Raw genomic sequence first — 22040 nt, 5'->3', positions numbered from 1 at the left:
AATCAGGATGGGAAATGCTGGCTAAAAGATCCAGCAAACAGACTAGTGTCAAAAAGACAGTTCCCCTGCAACTGAAGAGGCAGTCTGGGCTTAGCCTAGCACTGGTAACTCACAAGACAGGAAGCAGTACTGAAAAGCTGACAAAATATGAGTTTTGGAGCATAGCAACAGTGATTTTTACTCTTCTGTCAGCTTAACTGGTAAAAATTAAGACGTCTGATATACCATTTCCTCCTTTTGCCTTTGTCTAGGAAAAACATTAAAAGAAGTCTGAAGTTTTGTGGTGTTCTTTTGTTCTTTTTAATAAATAGGCTAAAAAACATAAAGGAAAACTTCATCTTCTTTTCTTTTTTTTGAGAGAATGAATCCCATGATAGCATTCAAATTAAAAACCATGTGGAAAAGAGGTTTTGATTACAACAGCAGGCCCCTGGAGAGGTGATACGATGAGACCTTAATAACCAAAATAGTCTAGGTGTTCACTCACGTAAAAACCCTGGAGCTAACCCAAATTTCCCATTACCTAGAGAACAAAATATTTAAGCCATCCATAATTTAGCATTATAAGATAAAACATACTGGTCTACCCACCGTTTTGCAACCTTCTCTGTAACATATCGAACTTTGGTCAGAAGGAGCTCCAACAGATATCCTCGATGAGAGTCTCCCAGCATATGCAACTCATCCACAACCACTACTCCTAATAAAGAGAAGCACTCAGGTTATAACTGATAAACCTCCAAACTAAGAACAGATAGACTCAGTCCTTTCATATTCCACATGATTAACTGCAATTTAAATTCACAAATCCAGCTGTGCTTACCAACACAGTTATGACTTTCTTCTGACACTGATTCTTTTAAGAGATACATATAATGACCAATGATATGACATTTCACTTCCCACAACCTACCATACACAAATACTCAGCTGCTGAAAAAAAATAGGTTGAGTTGCTACAATCTGGTCACCATGCAAAACAGTACTGAAGCATCTGTACCATTTGCAAGCAAAAGCCCCCAGGCCTCAGAGTCTCTGGAAGGGGACACTCCACTACCCTCAATAAGCTAATCAAAAGCTTTGTTGACATCACGATCTCACATTAAAAACATCACTCCTTCACCATACAGTTATATGAGTAAAAAAAAAAAAGGCAAAGAAACCTAGAGCAGATGACCTGGCAGAGATGGCTTCCCATTATATCTTTTCCCACCCACCAAACCAGAAAGAGCTCTACTATTTAACACTGGCTTTCTAATGAAAAAATCCTTATGTGACTGTTCTGTCTGTTGTCCTCCTACCTTCTGCAGATAACTTTTTAATCTATCAGCCACTTCCATAAAATTTGAAAGATGGGTAGAAATACTGAAAAGAGTTGACTGAAAAGCTTTCTGAATATCAGGATCTAGGGAGACTGGGGTCTCTTTCTTTCTTAGAGGAAAAAACATAGAGCCACTACATCTTGGGCCACCCTGCAGACCTCCTGCATACATCCCAACCTGCAACAACATGCAGCTTTTCTGACCAGCAGACAGTGCCACAGGGATATGGAAAAGGCTGAAGGAAGGTTTTTTTTTAAAAAAAAAAAAAAGAAAGAAAGAAAGAAAGAAAATAAGGTCATAGAGGACACTGGGTTTCATTAGTTCTGCTGCTGTGGAGTTTTTGTTTTTGTTGGAGCTATGAAATATCTTTCTGGTACAGAAAAAATAGCAGGAACTTAAGGGCAAGAGTGACTTTATATTATCTACTTCAATGCTATTTTCCCTCTCATTTTTTTTCTCTCCTTCCTACATATGTTCCTTCTCTCTCTGTCTGTTTTCTCCTCCCTTCTCTTTCAAGCCACTTAAGTTAGAAGAGGACTGCACTGCTTCAACAGCCTCTTTTACAAACTCCCACCCAGCCAGCTCCTCCATCTTCCTGTACTTCCTCTATTCTGTGCTTGCTTGTGAAAACTTGTAATTCATTCGCCACCAAAGAGACAATTATTCAGCTACCAGAAAAAAAGCTTCTCCCTGCTTCCCCATCCAATAATCTGACTGAATTTTTCCAGTAATTGAGACATGACAGTGTAATGGGGTATCTCCTAAAGAAAAATTCATACAACTTACCTTTCCAGTCTTTGCACCAGGAAGCAGCACACTGTGCTTCCTGAAATGAAGGATAAGACACTAGTGGTATCTACAGGCCGAAACACAGGGAATGTCACTGTTCTTCAGATGGGCCACATGTTCTACACTTCCTACTGCTACTCAGCCATAAAAAAAAATATATTCATACATACACTAAAGTTGTGCACTGTGTTTCCTTAGCAGTCTCTAAGCTAGTGAGACCTGACTGTCCCACAACGCACACAGCTCTTCTCTCTTCAAGCAGTACTCAGAAGGCACCTGCTGGGACAACATAGCAGGAGCCATCAGGCAAACTATTTTTCACAAAGCTATCCTTTTCTTAAAAAGGAATTGCCACCAAGGAAGACTACAGGCCCCAGCATGCAATGGCATTTTTTACTCACAGACGAGCTCTGGAGTGCGATTAGGGCCATAGTTGCATGATCCTGCATTGCTACTGGAAATTAGGATACCTTCAGTGTCTACTTTCTGTCTGAAAATTAAGTGTGTCTAGCAGACTGCTGACAAAAAATTAATAAAATACTAGAATTACCTGAGAGATCTCACACATGGTTATTCTAGAATAACTAGACTACTTTAAGTCCACATCCTGTTTAAAACTAAAAAGTTCTTAAAGACAGTGGGGAATAAATTGATTTTTTCTTTTAAATACAAAGAACCTACTTTTCTATTTATTCAAGTTTAAATTAAGAAAAGAAACAAGTATCACATCTGCACATTACATATCCATTATTCCCAGCTGACACGTTGAAAAGGAAGCAGGTTCTTCTCTAATCCAGTCTCCTAAAAATTTCTTTAGCGTCAGTTTCAAGAGGCTGAACAGCAACAAGAGGAGCAGCATTTTCTGTGTACCTGGATGTTCAAAACTGACACATGGTATATAATAATTAGCAACACAAAATTGCTTTTAACTGCTCCGTACAGCAAAGAGAGCTCTGCCAGGCAGAGGATTTGAATTGCTCTCAACAACTTCCAAAGGCAACCTGAGCTATCAGCAGGGGGTTGACATCAACAAAAGGAACAGCTCAAGCTTGAGATGGAATCCAGCCAGAATTGCAGTCATCTCCCAATAACTCATCTCAAAAGATAAAAACACCCTTGTTACGAAGTGGTCTAAATTTAGAATTAATTAGAAGGCAGTGTACAATCTTCCAGTATTAGACAAGCTTGCTCTAGGTGAGAGTTAAAAAGGCATTTTCAGCTCCTGCCTTTATTTTACAGCTTTTATGAAGATGCATTTCCAAACAGAAAATTTGTCATTTTTTTAAGATGATTTTTTAAACTAAAATTGAATTTTAAAATTACTTTCAAATAGGAACACAAAGAAGAAAAATTACTCTTATTTCAGCTGTATGGTCATGTTGGGACACAAGGGGAAAACAGGGTTGCAGTAGAGGTGTTTTCAAATGGTGTAAGAAAAATGTCATGCTTTAAAGAGGTATCAGTGCTGGGGATGCAATACTGAAACTTAAATCCTGCATTCATGTGCCTGGTTATACTGCTTTGTGAGAAGAATGTGCCTCAGAAGAGTCACATATCTCTTGGTACTTGGAGTTACATGACTCATCTCAGGCACATTCTTCTCACAAAGCACAAAAAAAGATGTAGTGATGGAATGGAGGTGCCAACCAAAGGAATTTGGCGTATCTCCAGCTTCTGAAAGATGCTATTATTAAACAATACATTTTAGTATACTGGGTATGTATATAAGGCACCCAAACCAACATAAATGAGGATATTATGACCCCACTCATTGCCTTGTGCTGGCAGTACAGCATGTACAGCGTGCTGACCTAGCATCAAACTAGGCCTATTTAAAACAAACAAACAAACAAAAAACTAAACAAAGTATCAGACTTTGAGCCATATATTTAAATAACTAACTGCATGATCATCAGTTCTCTTGCAAAGGAAGGGATGAAGATACGCAATTGAGAATTGGGTCAGGCTGCAGCAGCTTTAACTGAAATGGTTTTAAAATGCTGCACAGCCATGGTCATCTACTCATCTTCCAGCCCACTGGCAGTCTAAGAATTCATGGTGATCCAGCCTCTGTAGTCCAGGTGTGAATGTGTTATCCCACAATCTCACACTCTTATAAAATCTGCAAAGTGTTCTTTCCCTTACTGTCTATGGTATTTAAAAAACATTTCTGGTATACAACGGTAAAGAATATTATGATACCAGATGAACATGGAACTGCAGTTTTAGAGGTGGAAGTCTCAGAGTAGCTTGATACTCATCTAGTTTTTCAATTTTTATATTTCTAAAATAAAGCTATGTTACAGGCCAGATCAAAGATGGGAAGTATTACTGTGTAAAATACAACCAGTTATAGTTTTACTGAAGAGACAAATAAAGAGAAGAACAATCCTCTAATTGGGCTAGGAGAACATGACTCTCCAAATACAGATTAGAAACACAGGGCCTCCTCAGGTTTTATATCTCCTCCCAAGCACTAAATGGACACCACCATCATCTAGTGGTCATCAGGACTGTAGTAGCCCAGAAGTCTACATTGCAAAGACAGGGCTTTAGAGCCGACTACAAGAGAGAAATGAGTGCTACACATCCCCTCTAGTCACCATGCCTACCCAGTGCAGCTCCAAGTATTCATTATTTGGACCCCAGCAAGCACTGAAAATAATTCCTCCTCTTCTTCGAACTAACTGAAGGTAAACCATTAATAACATACGTACACAATCTCTGTCCCAAACAAACAAAAAATTCTTGGACTCAAACACATCATAGACTTATAACTCAATTTCATTAATTAGAAGATATTTTCTCACTGTGAGAATCACTGCTTATTGCAAATAATCACTATATGTGGATTGTCATCCACATCAGACAGACTAAAGCTGCAGTTTTACCAACTCACTCCCCATAGTCTGAGCTATGTAGAACTGTCCAGACTGCGTTCCTAACAGGCTCTGGATGAAGAAAAATGGTTCTGCTTTCCTGTACAGCTTGTCTATTGCATAGGAAACTGAGCAAATATAAACTATCCCATAATTTCACATGTACTCAGGTTATGTAAAAGAAAAAACTCATCCCCCCAGTGGTGAGGCAGTAGCATTTTACCTAGTGAGTCCATTTGATTTTCTTCTATTAGTCTATTGATGAGGCCATTGGCTTTCTCAATGGTGCAGACAGCAACATCCAGAGAAGAAAAACGTCCAGCTGGAGAGATGCTTCCCATGTAGCCTTCAACTTTTACATCCACCTCCTGAAACAGGGCCTGTTTTCCAATGACACAGAATGTTGTGCCAAGGTTACAACTGAATTTTGACCAATGCTTACTGAAATCACATAAAGACTGCATCCTACAACCACAATCCCTAACACTTACAATGCCAAATAATTAGATTAAAACCATAGCTCAGGCAATTGTTACTAATTACCCCACACACCACTGTCATTATTTTTTTATTTCCAAAGCAGAAGCCATACAGTACACATTGTAGGATAAAGCAAATATAACTGAGTTAAGAGGTGCTGAACACGGATGCATATGAAAGCATGAGTTAAGTTTAGAGAACAAACAGTACAACAATTTATAATACCAGTGGGCTGTGTATAAAGAAGCCTTGCTCCTGAAAAATCTGGGGCAAAAGCCAAATGTTGGGCCCTGAATACAGAAATACCACATCTCCTAGCTAAAAGTCAAAAAAAGAGCAAATTCTTTTCTTTCATTTAGTATTACTGTATTGCCAAAGCTTTGGCACGTTATGCTCTGCAGTAACAAAAGGTACAAATATTTTAAAGCAGATGGGTAGGACACTGTACGACTCCAAGTGTGTGCAGCTAAAGCCAAACCTTAGGCCAGAAGTAGTAGAACACAGCATGGATAACTCTCCAGCCTTGCAAGATTAAAGAAAAAGCTTTTCTCCATTATCAACAGCTACCAAGTAGCTTTTGCACTTGGTAACATTTCCTAGCAATTTACAAGGTAAAGGTGCCATCTCAGTTTAATAAAATACAAAATATCTTAAGTGTCAGAAACTATAACAAAAATACCCACTGATTTTGTTCTTGCCTTTGTTAATTTTTCTTTGGCACATCATCTAATGGAAACAATATTTGATACGAACAACTTTCAGGAAAAAAAAAAAATGTTTGTTTTAAAAAGACTGTTCCCATTGTACTTTTGTTTCTAAATATCTGAGATGAGGAAGCCCAGACATACCTACATTCTGGCAGAACATATTTTTTTAGCAAAGTGAAATCAAAAGCACAAAATTTTGCTGGAACACCCAAAGGAAAGCTAAAATAAAAAGTTCCTTTCTGATTATGCTGACACCTCCCCTTTGCAGTGTTTTAGACACAATCTCTAATTAGAAAATTGCTTTTAAGATTGCATATTATAAAATCTGCTAATGCATGCAAATAACAACGCTCTAACAGTCAAAAATACAATGTTTTAATCTACTCCTTAATTATTTGTTTTATTTTTAGAAATTTCCCTTTTTGGCTAAATTTTTCTTTTTTTTCTCAAACAATTTAACATTTGATCTCATTCTACTACAATTCATTTCTGAAACAATATTGCAAAATTATTATTTTTTTTCCCTCAAATCCATGCAAAAACCTCATTTTAAAAAACAGCTATAAGCCAGACATTTCCTCTCTTTGCATGTTGCTTACCTGCAGATAACATTTCTTCTCCTTGGCCACAGAGACAAAGGGAAGGATGAAAAGAGCTTTCTTACGGGTCTCCAAGACTTGCTTCAGAATGAGCAGTTCTGCAACAAGAGTCTTTCCAGCACTGGTAGGAGCTGAAAAAAACGTTTTTGTTTTTTTGTTGTTGTTGTTTTGTTTTGTTTTTTATTAATTTTTAAAGAGAAAAAAAAAAAAAAAGTCCAAAGAGTCAGCATCATAAAAAGAGAACAGAAAACAAGGAGAATTTGGGGCAAGGCTCTTCAATTGATTCCCATCTCACGCAGTCACAACTACATTTGTAGTTATCCCAATAAAGGGTCAAGAGCATTGCAGAGTATTTCTCTTCTATTCTCTTCCACTCTGCAACCACAGTTTGTGCTCTCATCTCTGCTTTGGAAGCAACAACAGCTCAGAGATAAGCAAGTGAGGGAAAAAAATAAAAAATAAAGAACACTACAGTCCCTTGGTTGGAAAGAAGACCTTAGCCACCACGTTACTGACCTAGCCCCTAAATGTGTTTGCCCTGCCCTGTTTGGTGAACGTTGCTGGTTGCCATCTATCATTGCCAGAGAACCATAGAATGGTTTGGGTTGGAAGGCACCTCAAAGACCATCTAGTTCTAATCCCCCTGTCATGGGCACAGACTTCCAACAGACCAGGTTGCCCAAAGCCCCATCCAACCTGGCCTTGAGCACTTCCAGGGATGAGGCATCCACAGCTTCTCTGGGCAACCTGTGCCAGTGCCTCACCGCCCCCTGAGTTGGTGTTTCCCACAGATTTATAGCTCACCAGTCCTGCTTCTTCTCCTCCCTGCACCCCAATTAGATTGAGAAAAATGATGAAGGGACTGAAAAAAATTGATAATAAATAAATTTTTCCTAAGTATTTAAATCTACTGTTACTGGTATCATTCAGTTCCTGGCTGACCTAGTCTGTAATAAAAGACAGAGTCATCATTAACTGACTCCTAACTATCAGTTTCTAAAGGAACACTAGTAGAGAAGTTGGAAAAGAAAATCTCTCCTCACATCTGGGAAGGAGACCATCAAGCCAGATCTGAGGTATGGCAATGGAACAGAAAAGAGAAATTTTCTCCTAACAGATTCTCTCCAGAATAAAGAGGATCTTGACCTTTTACCTGCCAGATTGGCATTATTCAGCAGCAACGTGTTCTTGTGAATGAACACAGGAAAATCAGGGGGATCGTTTCTGTCAGATCGTTTCTGCATACCTGAGTAAACTAGGTTCTTTCCTTCCAGAACTTGTCCAAGCATTAGGCATTCTGCTTGCCATTCAAACATCTGCACTACTCCCAGACTGTGATATTTCTCCAGAACTGCTTTCGGAAGACCCCAGCTTGCAAGGAGCAACTTGTCTGCTTGGTCTTCAGGAACATTTACCTGCTGATATTTCCCTTTGGGTGGAAAGAGGGGAAAAACAAACAAACAAAAAGTATCATCCTGTATCCTCCTTCAATCTGAAGTCATCATTTAGGTCAGATACTCAAATGTCAAACTTCTTTACAAGCTCTGTATAGTGGGGAAAGGTAACAAACTATCTGCCCCGTATTTTTCAATATTTCCTATGAACGTTTTATCCTTCATATCTTCTGACATCATCTTGCCAATTTCTCCTTGTATTAGGTTTTCCACGTTCAAATAATTTCTTCACCAAACTCTCACTCTGATATTTGCTTTTGAGACAGAATAGCCATGACCAAATACAGACTCAAGCAGAATTTCAGCGGTGATTAGTGTAACAGCATTACAAAGTATTTGCCATCTCATCCTTACTCAGGCTGTTTCCTTTTTAGATTACTGCTACTGATCCTTCAGTAATCCTCACAGATTATAGAACTATCCAGGCTCTTTTTTTTTTTTTTTTTTTGCTTTACAGATGAATTAAAATAACTAACATAAAACAAACAGGCAGCTCAAGCTACTCTGCACAATGTGCGCCGCTTCTGTTTTTCAGCACTGGTTAGTATCTTTACCACATTGCCAGTTCCTCTAGCTTAATCAAGTTCCTTTCTGCCTATTTCTTGTCTTTATAACCCTAGATGACTTTGTGCTGGCTACAGATATTGCCTCATCCCTGGTTCTCCCTTTCTCTAAATCATTAGGATAACTCAAACCTTTCGTCCTTTTCCTCATCTGAGACAGAAAACAGATTTCTGATACACAGCGATGCCTCCCCTATCATCCACGACTACTTAGTTCCCATAGCAGCATTTTGCAAAAGACCTCATCAAAGCTATTTGAAAAACAAGTAAGTGTGTGTACTGACTCTACTGTACCAATTTCTACCGGCACATTCAAAAGAAACAATCTAGAATAAGTTTTCCACCATTGTTGTAACAATGGAAGGGCAAGCCGGATCAGAAAAATAGTGGCTGCTTATGCTTGCTAGTATTTAAACTCAGCATATGAAAAACTGCAACTACCTTCCTGAGGTTAACCCCAACCTAGCTATCACTGCTACTTGACCATTCTCCTGTGCACAAATACATAAAAAAGATGATATAGCTTAGCTCTCTCAAAACACTATACAAATACTAAACAAAACATTCAGCACTATTGGAAGCGAACAAACAAAAGTATGCCACAAGCAGAAGAGGCTTCCCACAGGGCATTTAGAGGAGACCAGGTTTGCCTATCCTCGACTGCCACCAGTACGGCAGAATTAGGATTTGTAACCATATAATAATAGAGTCAAACAGACTGCACAAAGGGATCTCACGGTTCTTGCCTAAAGTTAAAAACAGTGAACTTCACGTAAAAGACAGCATGAGTGAAGGATTACATGATTCTAGCATTGGAAGAATACATTTAGATTAGCACTGAACGCGAGTTTCAAAACTTGTGCCTTAGGAAACAAGTTTTCAAGAGCCATGTATACAAGCGTAGTACTGAACTAACTTCTGTTACCTACTAGAAAAATGCTAAGAAAGTCAAAACGAGGATGAGACACGTTGCTGGATTTGAAGCACTGGGCATTTAGATGCATCTGAAGGAAAACCCTTCCAGGATCTGGGGTCAGGCTAAACACACACGAGCGCCGCTTACTGAATCCTCCTGGAGGAAGTGTCCTAAGGAGACACATACATCGCCTCGCTCAGCTCCATTCACAGGAGCTGACAAAACTGCATAACCACGCTGGGGAGAAGATGCTACCTGACTGCAGAAGAGGCTGGGAGATGTAAATCGTTTAGATAAAGAGTGACAAGAACACTGCGAGAGATGAAGTTACAAGCCACTGTGTAAACGCGTTGCACATAAGGGTGAGATATCAGGAAAAACTACCCCCCTCCCCTGCATTTGCAGGTATCAGGGCACTAGCTAGGGACACTTAATGCGATGTTTGCAGATCTAGTACATTTCACCAGCTTCTTGTGCTCTTGAATCAACTTAGGTGAGCCTCACCGCACACACTGAACAGAGGCTACATCGATCCTTGTGCTGGGGCAGCACCTAGAGGCCAAGCCAAGAACAGGACCCGCCGCTGAACCAGCACCGTGCCCGCCTTCAGCCGCCTTCCCTCCCTCCCCAGCGGAGCAGCACGGGCCCGAGGAAGCCCCTCGGAGCCCCGTTTGCACAACGCACCCCCCTTTACCCAGGCGTGCACCCAGCCGCAGCCTCTTCCCTTCCCTCTGAGGGACAGCGAGGGGCGCTCCCCCCGGCCCGGCCCGAGGGCGGCCACAAGCCCAACGCGCCGCCGGCAGCCCCGCTGCCCCCCCGCCGCTACCTGGAGAGCCGCCGCTGCCGCGCAGGGAGCGGTTGAGGCCGGGCGGGGGGCTCAGCACCGCCGGGCCGGGGGGCCGGGGACCGAGCGGTGCCGCCCTCCCGGCCCCGCGGGCAGCGGCCGCCCCGCCGCCGTTATGGGGGGCGCCGCCATCTTCCCGCCGCGCCATTCAAACGGCGGCCTCTGCCCCCAGCGGCCGCACCGGGCAGCTCCTGGAGGTGGTTTTTTTCTCCCCGTCCATTCCCCCAAAGCAAATTCGGTCCCGGTGACACCTTTTGCCTCTTCCTGGCATGCTGTACACAAGTGGGACTTGAGATTCTTCCAGTACTGCTACACACGCGTTTTGAAGGTGATGACGCTAACTTGCTTTTACACTAATGATGCCGTTTTTATTACTCGTCTTCCCTCCTAATCGCTGAATACTGGTTTTCTTTTTGGAAACGTTTTGGTTAAGCAACACTGAGGAGTGTAAAATACTCATGTTGTACAAGTGGGAGATGGAGGTAATTAACAAAGCAAGACACTGCAGTCTGCTTCAGAATAACAAGCATGTCACAGGCACACAGGCTTACCTGGCGGAGCTCATCATCCTTGCATAAAACAGGCTTAAAGGATAAGCACAGAATAGCACAAACAGACTTCGATGTTTTTAATAGGTCAGCTAGCCAGAAATAATCTCTTCAGATTCTGAAAGTGTACAACTAATTTAACCTCTCCAGTGACATCAATGTTTAGTCATTAAAATGAAGTTTATACAAACAGATGCTCACTTAGAGTAAGCTCTTCAGTGTTTGAAAGCCCAAACACCAGAAAAATACATCATATGGTGTTTCTAAAGTGATTTTTTTTTAATGAATTGACAGTTGGGGGGATGTATCCATCTTGCTACTCTGTAGCCCAAAAGGTAAATGCAGCAAGGGAACAGAGGCATACTTAAACCCTCAGCTGAGGACTCAGCTGCAGAAGGCAATTCCCAAGGCAGGTAACAATTTCCTGCATTAGTATGAAAAATATTAAAGAACATGTTTCAGTAAAGATTCCTACTTAGGAACAATATATCTATCTTTTGCATCAGAAAAAAAGACCAGAATGAGCACTGCTGATGAAATGGCCACAGCATAGACATGTTGCACTGTAACATTTTGTTTTGTAACTGAAGTACAAGAGCTATTATTTCCCAGCATTTCATTGGACATGAAGTGATACTTCATGTACTCCTTGCAAGTTTTAAAAAAATATTTTTAAAATATCTCCATTTTACTAATTTTTAAGGGGATTTTTTTTTTGCTGACTGAAAATGTTAAACCATTAAAAAGTTTACAAAATTTGAGGACTCATTCTACCGAAGTGGGAAAAAGGGCTAACTAGCAACCAGTCGAAGAATTTGGTTCCGTAAGTATGTGCACAGCTGGTTCATCAAGTCTCTGTTCTGTCCTTCAACCCAGTGCATTTCTACTAATACATCATTTCCTTCTTTCTTCACATTCATTAAACACTTGAAAAGAAAACATCTACTAGTTTCTTTCGGACTCTGCCCTTTTTCAACTGCTGGAGTGCTAGCTTCCTCCGAAGGCTGTGGTTCCTCCTTTGCATTACTGGAACCTTTGTTACATGATGTTTCCGCCTGCTTTGCTTCTGTCTCCTCCTCCTCCATATGCTCACTATGTTCTTCTTTGGCAGCAGATTCTTCCGTTAGCTTGTCACCTGTGGTCAAGCGGACATCCTCATCGGGTGCCATAAACCCTGTTTCAGAGTCTTCAGTCTTGGGTTTTTCACAGTCCGAACTGTTGCTCACACTTTTCTGGCCATTTTTTTCCTCTTCCATTGCTTGAAGAACATCTTCAGAAGCTCGGGGAAGTTCTCGTAATTGCCTTACTCTCTCTCGTTTCTTTCTCCTCAAATGAATCCAGGAGTTTTCAATGGCAGTCACAAACAGACTAACTTCATCTTTTCCACAGGGAACACGCTTATGCTGAACCTGTTGCAGAAGACAGCAGAAATTCATACTATTCATTCAAAGTTATGCTTTAAAGTAAGATGTTGTTCTAACATCTAATACTTAATATTTTACCTTCAGATCAGCAAGAATCTTCTCTACCCAGGCTCTAACAACAGCAATGGCTTCTACAGCATCCCAGCCCATAGCTGCAGCTTTGGTGGATAACTCTTTGACTGTAGAAGCCAAGACCGTAAATGTAATTGGTTTCCGAGGTTTTTCTAACTTTCTTCTTTTAGAGGGAGGTGACTAGAAGAAAGAAAACCAGCATAACACCAAAAAGTTACAATGCTATGCAATATTAGTGGGATAACTTTTGTACTCAGAATACATGTGGATAAAGAATATAGCCACTAAATTGTCATTGACATAGCCTGTGCTTCACTTCACTACAAAGAGTTATTAGAAACCTCTGACAGTGGCATATACTTTATGTTAGCCTGATGGACAGAGGGAGGGATTTTATCTTCAGATGATACGCAAAAAGCTTTACGGGTTCTTTCAAAGTATTGAAAGAACTGACAAAGTGTGACTGTGAACTGACAAAGTGTGACTGTTCTGGGGAACCCACACCTGATCTCAATTCCCAAGATCCACATCATGATCCAAGTTCACTGAATGTTTACTTGGAAGATCTTCTCTAAGGCTGGTATTGTAGTATGTGCTCATCAAAAAGCAACTGGCTCACCTTAGTGAAAGTCAACAGGCTCCATTTACAATCATGTAGGCAGGTCTAAAGCAATTAAAAGGGTTTCTATTTGGTAACAGAATCTATATGTCAACTTAAGAACAATTTCTCAGAGGGAAATTTTAAGTTCAAATCTAGGCCAAACCTCAGTATATTTTTAATACTACTGAACAGCTTTTTGAATTGTCTTACAAGTGCCCCTTACTTTCACTCAAACACACAGGAATTCCCTGCAGGCTTTTTTTTTCCTCCCTAAACACAGATATACATGCATCATCAGAAACACCAGCTAACAGACTGGGAGCCAAGTCAGAAATCCCACTGTCCACACAGCCCAGCCCATCGATATTCCACTCTGAAGAACAGCTTGTTTCACAGCAGGTGCGTGCACAGCCCATGAGGCACTTCCTCAAATACGAGGCACAGACAATCACAAACCAACCAAAATCAAGCTACTTACAGGTACTTGTACGTCATCATAGAAACTCCACGCCAGTGCCCATCTCATGGTGCGTCCTTGACAGAATTCAGTGTGAGTAACTTTAGGAACCTATGTAAAACAGCAATATAAAACTTCATATCAATAAAAAACGTTGTTCTACTTCACACATTTTCAAGCAAAATAAAATAGCATAATTATTTTCTCACGACAGGAATGGAGATTCCTTCTGGCGTAGTTCATACATGTTAGTGCCACTTAAAGCTGGTCAGTACCCAGGCTCATACCAATAACCAAAATTTCCCGTCTCTGCCCTTTGAGAGTTCCTAGCTCAAGTTCAGACACATGCAACGCTACGCTTTCTGTGTGATGATCCAGCAAACATCTGCATTCTGTCTCTGGAAAACCATATCCTTCTCCTTGTTCAGGACCTGCTCCTGTTCCACATTTGAACACTGAACCCGTTGCTGTAGCAAAGGAACACAGAACAACGGCAACAAAGGGCTGAAAACCCAACCCTTCACTGTCTGCAGATGGCAGAAACGTGCTCAGAAACATTTCTCTCTCTTTTGCCATAAAAAGATCAAGTTTGAACTTACACTGTCTTTAAATATAAAGCTCAGATCCAATTATGGTGTTTAACTTTCCACATATGCTATAAGGCATTTAGGTATGGTTTTGAGAACGTGCTATATAATGGCAAGGGTAAGTATCAACAATCCCAGCTCACTCTGAAGCTCCAGGTCTGCACAGCAAAATCAAGCAAATAGAAATCTTACTTTTGAAAACTGCCTTCCAAAAAAATAAAAAATAAAGAGGAAAAAATCTCTATCCAAGAACTCCCGCGTTTGTATTCTAATTCTATCAAAATGCCCAATAAATACAGCAAACATCAAGACAGTCTCAACAAGAGCGGACTTTCTGAACGCATACACTGCCTTCTAGCCTGAATCACAATATAGCACGTGCATGGTTGAAACAAACATCATACCAGCTCTATTACAACAGAGATTATGAAAAAAAATTAAACTGGTAGTATCAAAAATACAAAAACAAAACCTCAGCTTCTCTGTACATGGTTGACAAGGATTTCTTTCATTTCACTGAGGTGCAAACAATACAAGAACAGGGAAGAAAGTCAGGTATGTCAAATTTGGTGCCGGGTTCAGTGTTTGCTTTTTGCACCGAGTTTAGGGATTCTCTGTGGGTTGTAGTTCATCTTTCTGATAACTGATTTCACCACGCATTCTCCTTCCTTCTACTCCCCACCATACATACGCAAGGAGAGATCTCATACTCATTTTCTGTGCAGGGGAAATCATAAAAGACTATGCTTCCTCCAGCAAGCCATAAAAAAAAGTCCTGTGCACATCCTTCTTGCATGAGATATCACTAGCACAAGGTTTCATTTTATTTGGTGCCAGAATAGACACAAAAGAAAACGATGACAGAACACAGAAGTTGGTAATTAACTTTAAACTGTATATATCAGTTGAACAGGATTCTTCAGTTCATTGATGAAACTATTCCGATATTCAAAAGGTGATTCAATGAGAAAAGGCTAGGTTGTAAAACATTTGTCAGAGCAAGGCAGGAATTTTTAAATGGGGAGGTTATAGTATTAGCTCAGAAAAAGAGCTACGCAGATGTCAGAGACCATAGTAACAGCACATTCTTCAACGTATAGGAAAGACGACATGAGACTTATTTCTCTAACTAAAGTTCATTCAGCCTTTTCCTGGTCTTTCCAGTTCTTCGTCTTGGCAACTAACACCAGTTTCAACTGTTAGTGAATTAAATGATTAAAACTACTTCTCCTTTAAAAATAAATGTTACAATATATGTTGTCAACCAAATAGATAGATCGCATGCTAACTAAAAGAAAGCAAAAAATGTTTACAACAACTTTGTTAAGACTGTTTTAAGACAGAAGCCCTTTAAGTTCTCAAAGAATGAAGACAGTTCTACAAATGACAGAGACAAAACAGGAGAAAAAAAGAGGAAGATGATAGAGCACAATTTATCTATCGTCTTTGATCCTGCAGCAATTAAATCTCAACTGCTTTGAGTGCTTGCCTAATAAAGAACCACTTTTTTCTTGTAAATAATAATTCAAAAAATAATCAGTAATAATTACACACACACATTGGAACACAGTGTATATTGAACTGAACATATACACGACTTCATAAAAACTTACCCCCTGAATTCGAAGTTCCTCTTTCAATGGTGCTAAACTGCATTTCTTTCCCAGCATACAACTGTACCATCTGCAGACAATATATTAATAAAGTGTTTTATAAACATACATCAACTGAAAATCACAGAAAGAACAACTTGGATCAGAAAACTGCACGAACAATACAAGATTTAAAAACAAAACAACAAAATTACACTCTTAAACAGAGTTTAGGACATAGTATAACATGAATCAGGATAGAAGGAGAAAAAAAATGGTGAGGGGAATCCTGGTTTTTAGAAAACGCAGTAAGACTAATATTGAAACAGCATCTAAACAACCAAGAATCATGTCTCAAAGAGTGACTTTATGTGGAAGATATTGCCCCTTAAAATAATTTGTTTTAATTTCTCCACTTTCTCTGGAGCATGAATCAGCATGAAAAGGAATATTCAGTTATTGATAAGGATTTTTGCCTAAGCAGCAGACCTACTGACCACCACTTCTGCTCATTCATAACTCATTATCTGGGTTCACATCACCTAACCCATATTTCATGATGGGAATTAAAAAAAAGAAACAGGGAAAAAAATTAAGACATGCCATCTGTTTTTCTTGTTCAAAAGTCTTACTACGATTTTTATTTCAGCTTACGTTCACCCAAGATAGCATTCAGTACAACTGCGCCCTTTAGTAGGTAAATCTGCAGAGTTACCAAAATTCAACCATGAAAAGACAGAAACTTCTAAGCAATGAACAGATTATTAGGCATTGACATAAATACTCCTATCCCAGAAGCCCCTAAAAATAAACACTGGCCATCTTCAGCCAACATGTGTGCTAGTTGAGCTGCAAGCTACAACTGTCACTGCTTCAGGCTTTTTTGCCTCTTGCCTTTAAATATATTCCATATCAACCAGTAACTGTTTGACACTCTGGAAAAATTAATTTTATATAAACTGAGACTAAATTACTGATGTGTGTGTATCATTAAAGAAACCAAATAGATAACATGGCTACATTCCTTGCTTCCTTACTTAAAATATCTCTTTCACATTATTTCAACCAAAGCAGCAGATAAAAGTTTAACTGGAAGAGTACACCTACCGTAACCTCTTTTTCAGTTGTAGACTATCATGAATAATTCTTTTCACAAATTCCAGCTCTCCCCCCTCAGCCATGATTTCTGTAATCCCTCCTGTATTTACAGAACTTGGAGGAGGACGCCGTGGATTTCGAGAATTTACTCCCTGGATAAGAACAAACAGTTGAAGTGACTTTAACGAAATGTTAGGCTTCTCTGTACACTGCATCCTGCCTTAATCTCGTTAGTAGCAAGTACTACCACCTCAGGTTACTCCCCCACATTGCCACCATGGATACTAGACAAAGACTATTCAAAATAAGCATAACCGAGTAATTTCCTTTCAATCCCAAACATAGTAAGTTACTTGTCACACACCAGTATCCTGCTAACCTGAAATATGTGGCTGCAATACAAAAGACACGCTGATTACATGCATCTACACAACTGCAATCTACATCATTTAATTTCACACTTGCATTTTTTTTCTACTGACCCATATTACAGAATGAAGTTTCTGACTGCACTGAGTTTTGCAAGAACAGCTCTGTGCTGTATGACATTGCCTAAATCACTAAGGAAAAAAAATAGATAGGCACAACTCCCAAAGATGGATTCCACCACACCATTATATAATGGTTCCTTGATTTCAGATTTAGTGGCTGTGTATTTTCTAAACTAATTCTATAAGATGGTAAGAACTCATGGAAAGAAGTCCACTGGTCACCCTCCACTTCAGATAGGGTAGTGATTAAGTTTATCAATATCCCTTTGGGGCAAGAGGGGTAAGGAAGGAGAAAACTTCAATGCTATTTTGTAATGGTTTGGGATTTTCCACTGAACTTTCCCCAGAGGAAGAAGTTAAATTGTCGCTATCCTCCCACTCACTGAACACTGGAGTAAGTACTTGCTTTAGTTTGCTAGCTTACCTTCGCTTCCAGCTGGTTGGCAAAAAAGGGGGGATTGCACATGCAGAAATCATAAATGATCTCAGATTCTTCTTTCAGTGCATCCATTAGAAGAGTTTTCTGTGGTACTTTAACCACTAATAGAAAACAGATGTAGTCAGTACAGAACTTTGTATTTTATCTAGCATGTCATTTGTGTTTCAGTGTTTCTTGAAACAATATATTGTACTAAAACTGCACTTAACAATACAGTCTACAAAAAACGTAACATCAGCATGCAAATAAAGACTAAGTTAAGGATTAGCATATAAACAGCCTTTAAGCATGACACAGTAGTAACGCGAGACATGAGTGTTTAAAACAACAGGAACTGCATGAGTTACACTGAGCTCTCAGATACAATTACAAATTTAAAAGCTATCAGAGTTCAAATTTATGAAAATATCTTGACTTACCATCACATACAGGGTATTGATGTTTGTTTGTCTGAGACTAGACAATAAATTTTGCACATTATCCCATTCCAATAAAATACACATGCGACTCCACATTTTTTGTTGTTTGCTTTTGAAACTTTAGCATTTACAGTTAATCCCCAGGATTATCAGTTCTTGTTTTGCACATATAGAAAAGATTCTTTTTGGAAGAATGTTACTGACTGCAGTATTCCACTTTCAGCCAAAAAAAACATTACCTTTTTTCCTCTGGGAAGAAAAAAGCTACAATACAATGAGTAAATCATCACTACATTACTGCTGGTTTTACTGTGACTGAATTAACTTTTCTGCTGAAGTTAGAAGAATACAGGTTATATCCCAACATGATCTCCAAATCAAGCTGCTCAGCAAAAAATTCAAGACAGGCTCTTACAACATGACAAAAATCATTTGGAGGGAAAAAAAAGACACAGAATGATTTTCAATTTGACTGGAAAAGGACTTGCTAAACAAGTTACTGACTACAGTAGCGTATCAGCTCTAGCTAAACAATTCAGACCCAGGAATTAAGAAGTTGCAGGCAGCAACTCACTACAGGTGCCCTCAGGGGAATGCCTTTGCCTGTAGCTCTCGTCAACAGCAGTCAGTCGCTGTCACTCCATCTTATCACCTTTGGCACTACAGCTTCACCTGAGATATCTCCCTTTGACAGAGGTTTTACCGGTAAAGTGAAACACCACCACATCACTGAGAATCCTAACAGCCAGAACAGAATGCTGCCATTGTTCCCCACATTGAGACTTGCATCTTCAAGACTGACATGGAAGACATGCCAAGAAGAAAACATTTGGGTAAAAATGTTTCAAAAACTAGCAGAACCGAAGTTTTTGCTTCAAAGCTGAATAATGGACCGGCTTTATAGGGTATAGAGCTCTCACAGAAATGTTTGCATCCTCTTGCATTCTGCTACTACCACAGGCATTGTTAAGACCTCATTCAGGAAGGAGGTCTAAGGCCTCTGTACAAGCAAAGTGTACATACCAGTGTCATGGGCATTATTTGAGGGGAGCAACTCCATGTCTCCTAGCAGCAGAAATAGCATGAACTCTTAAGAAATACTTCAATAACAGAAAAAAAAAAAAAAAACACGGAGAAAAACCCTCTAGGATAAAGCTTAACTTTCAGATTTTTGTAAAGATGAATAGTTCTTTATCCACACTTCTCATTCTGCACAAGCTGTGACTTTCTGTTTAAGCATAAGTGGACCTTAGTGAACACTCTGTGTCAGTAAAAACAACAGAGCATGTCATTTGGCAAGAATACTAACTCTGATAAGCCACTGAACATGGCAGAAAAATAGGTCACAATATTTGTACTTTACTACGTATATGTTACATCATACCTTTTATAAGATCAGACAAGTTATTCTGTTCCACATTCTTCTTGGCATAGTTGAAGCACATATCATCCACTTCCGTTGCAAGGAAATACCAGCCATTCAAAGTTGATCCAAGCAATGGGTATATGCAAGATGCCCCTGTCCCTGAGGATGCAAAAAGCCATGAAAAAGGCAAAATAAGTCTCTGGCATTACATACAGCATAGCTGCTAACTATGTACTTTTTACAACAAAAAGAACTAATTTCAGGAAAACACTGACCACTTATCACCCATTACTCAGTTATTTAATGAACTTTATTTTCTTTATTTAAAACACAGCCTTGTCAAAGACATGCTTTTAAATAAAGAACACTGCAACGCTACTTGGAATAAGTTTTCTAGTAAACAACTTATTTTCTTAAACATTCTACAATGGTTAATTCATACTGTGAGAGCCAAATATATTGTTTTACTTTAAAAAAAAAATCACAAAAATATTTTTCTTCTGCATTTTTCTATTATCTATCACAAATAATTTTACTTTGATGCATACAGCAACCACACATATATCCTGTTACATTACTTTTTTTTTTTCCCTAAAGTATAAAACAATAAATGGGGTGTCAATTAAGATATCTTAAAAAAAAAAGAGATAAAATTTAGTAACAAAGAAAAATACTTCATAGCACAACATGAATTATTTTTAAAAGTATGCCACATCTTGGCAGTCCAATTACCAGTGACAGTCAAATTTAGGATTAAAGTTAATGGGCACAAGTAAAAAGAATAAATATCTCACCATTACAAAAACAGAGTTCAGAGATATAGCAGGAGACTACTATTATAGGGACTTATTGAAGCATAGAAAAAAACATCAGTAAGCTTGCAAAAGCATGCACAGTTATCTCCAGGGCTTCTCTTATGTTATTCTTGGATGACCTACTGGTTTCCCTGAATTAGAATATGAAAACTGACTGCAAACTTTTTTCAATAATTCGGTAATGTAAAGGATCTCTCTCTTCTATTTAGCTACCTACTGCAATGAAGTCCATGGAAATTGTTTTTGAAAATGCTACCTATTATCAAAACGTGTTGAAGTTGGCTAAAAGTTTAAAAGTTCTGAAAGGAAAGCAGATGTGCACGCACCACATGACGAGGTAAACCTTAGAGCTCGTCTACTGGAAACCAAGCTAAAAATGAAAGAATTGAGGTATTATATTGACAAGGAAGAGAAAAAAAATGTAGCCATTCAAAGGAGTTCAGGGCCAGAAAGAGCCAAAGAACTGCCTGCTAGTTATTCCTGGGTTTGTGCAGAGAAATACTGCCCACCACAAAGCCAGATGAAATACTAATGAGGTTAGGTTGCCAGTTTCACCATCATGGTATTTCAGGTTTGTTTCTCAAAAGTAAAGCATTGTTACTGATGCATAACTTATCTCATCAGCTCGTTTTCACTCGCAGCAAACAACAACTTAACCGCTGTGCCTTACGCCAGTACCTATGTCGATCCCCCGCCTCAGCGCGCCCTTGTCAGCGCCCTGATGGCCGATGAGGTCCTCCACCCAGTGGATGTAGTTCAGCCTGAGGGGCACGGTGGGGATCAGCCTCTCCAGGGGGATGTCAATCGTCAGCCCGAAGTCCTCCTTCAGCAGGGTGCACGTCAGAGCCCTCACCGCCTCGGGGTCCTTGAAGTTCAGGCTGCAAGCAACAAACAACGGCCGGCAGCGGCTCCAACACCCCCCGGCCCGCTCCCCCCTCACACGCCGAGCTCGGGCCGGCCCCCCCCCGCTCCTACCTCACCCTGCCGGAGAGGGTGGTCTGTACGTGCTGCCGGAACTCGGGGTGCTTGCCGGCCAGGTACGCGAAGTCTGGCGGCTTGTCCTTGTACCGGTTGCGGGCGTGCATCGACTTGTTGAGGGCCATGGCGGCCAGCTGCTGGGGGGCGCTCCCCTCCCGTTACCTCCGTCCTCCCCCGCCGCCACAGCGCCGTGCGCTCGCCCGGGCGGCTCCCAACGTGCTCCGCGGGCCACCGGGCCGTACCAAGGTGGGACGGCGGGGGGAGGGGAGGAGAAGCGTGGGGGGGCGCGGCCCGGTGCGTGCTGCCGTGAGGGAGGAGCGGGCAGCCGCCATCTTGAGGGGATGGGTCAAATAAGGGGGAGGGGGGGGAGATTTAAAGTCTGAGGACGATTAAGATGTTCAGTAAAAAATAGTGACAAATAAATAAATAAATAAAAACCATACACCTAAACAGGTCCAATTCCCTTCTTCCTGAAGGCTGCCCTCTAGCCTTCTCTTTTCGCAGCTGCACCCGTGATGTGCCAAAATGACTTCCGTTACGCTGAAAACACCTTCAAAGTCCTGTGAAGCTTCTCGCCATCCTGAATTACTCTCAATCTAT

General features: G+C 40.2%; 2 protein-coding genes across 2 annotated transcripts in view; both read right to left on the bottom strand.

The window, feature by feature from the left end:
- POLQ (DNA polymerase theta) overlaps positions 1-10780 on the bottom strand; it is a 53304-nt gene extending 42524 nt beyond the window's left edge. Inside the window, exons 1-5 of the mRNA XM_035314737.1 lie at positions 10536-10780; positions 8023-8205; positions 6777-6907; positions 5214-5370; positions 592-700 (exon numbers count right to left, since the gene is read on the bottom strand). Of these exons, the coding sequence (XP_035170628.1) occupies positions 592-700; positions 5214-5370; positions 6777-6907; positions 8023-8205; positions 10536-10701 (746 nt within the window). The 5' untranslated portion in view covers positions 10702-10780. The remainder of the gene's footprint in view (positions 1-591; positions 701-5213; positions 5371-6776; positions 6908-8022; positions 8206-10535) is intronic.
- Positions 10781-11166: 386 nt separating this feature from the next.
- METTL16 (methyltransferase like 16) lies at positions 11167-21681 on the bottom strand. The gene is made up of 9 exons (XM_035314739.1): positions 21438-21681; positions 21141-21340; positions 19666-19806; positions 17848-17963; positions 16942-17084; positions 15856-15925; positions 13677-13766; positions 12604-12777; positions 11167-12510 (listed from the first exon to the last, which is right to left on the bottom strand). The coding sequence occupies exons 1-9, from the start codon at positions 21563-21565 to the stop codon at positions 11893-11895; spliced, it is 1680 nt and encodes a 559-aa protein (XP_035170630.1). The 5' UTR covers positions 21566-21681; the 3' UTR covers positions 11167-11892.
- Positions 21682-22040: the final 359 nt, after the last annotated feature.

Source organism: Oxyura jamaicensis, chromosome 1 (assembly GCF_011077185.1).
Source record: "Oxyura jamaicensis isolate SHBP4307 breed ruddy duck chromosome 1, BPBGC_Ojam_1.0, whole genome shotgun sequence".
Classification (NCBI taxonomy): Eukaryota; Metazoa; Chordata; class Aves; order Anseriformes; family Anatidae; genus Oxyura; species Oxyura jamaicensis.
This window is presented reverse-complemented; position numbering and strand designations above follow the sequence as displayed.

Bases quoted from the DNA above. Each gene is read 5' to 3' on its own strand.
- METTL16 (XM_035314739.1), bottom strand. From the start codon at position 21,565: ATGGCCCTCAACAAGTCGATGCACGCCCGCAACCGGTACAAGGACAAG. The intron at 19,807-21,140 runs GTACTGGCGTAA...TTGCATCCTCAG, and splicing joins GAGGCGGGGGATCGACATAG to GGACAGGGGCATCTTGCATA. The intron at 17,085-17,847 runs GTAAGCTAGCAA...GTTCTTATCCAG, and splicing joins CCAACCAGCTGGAAGCGAAG to GGAGTAAATTCTCGAAATCC.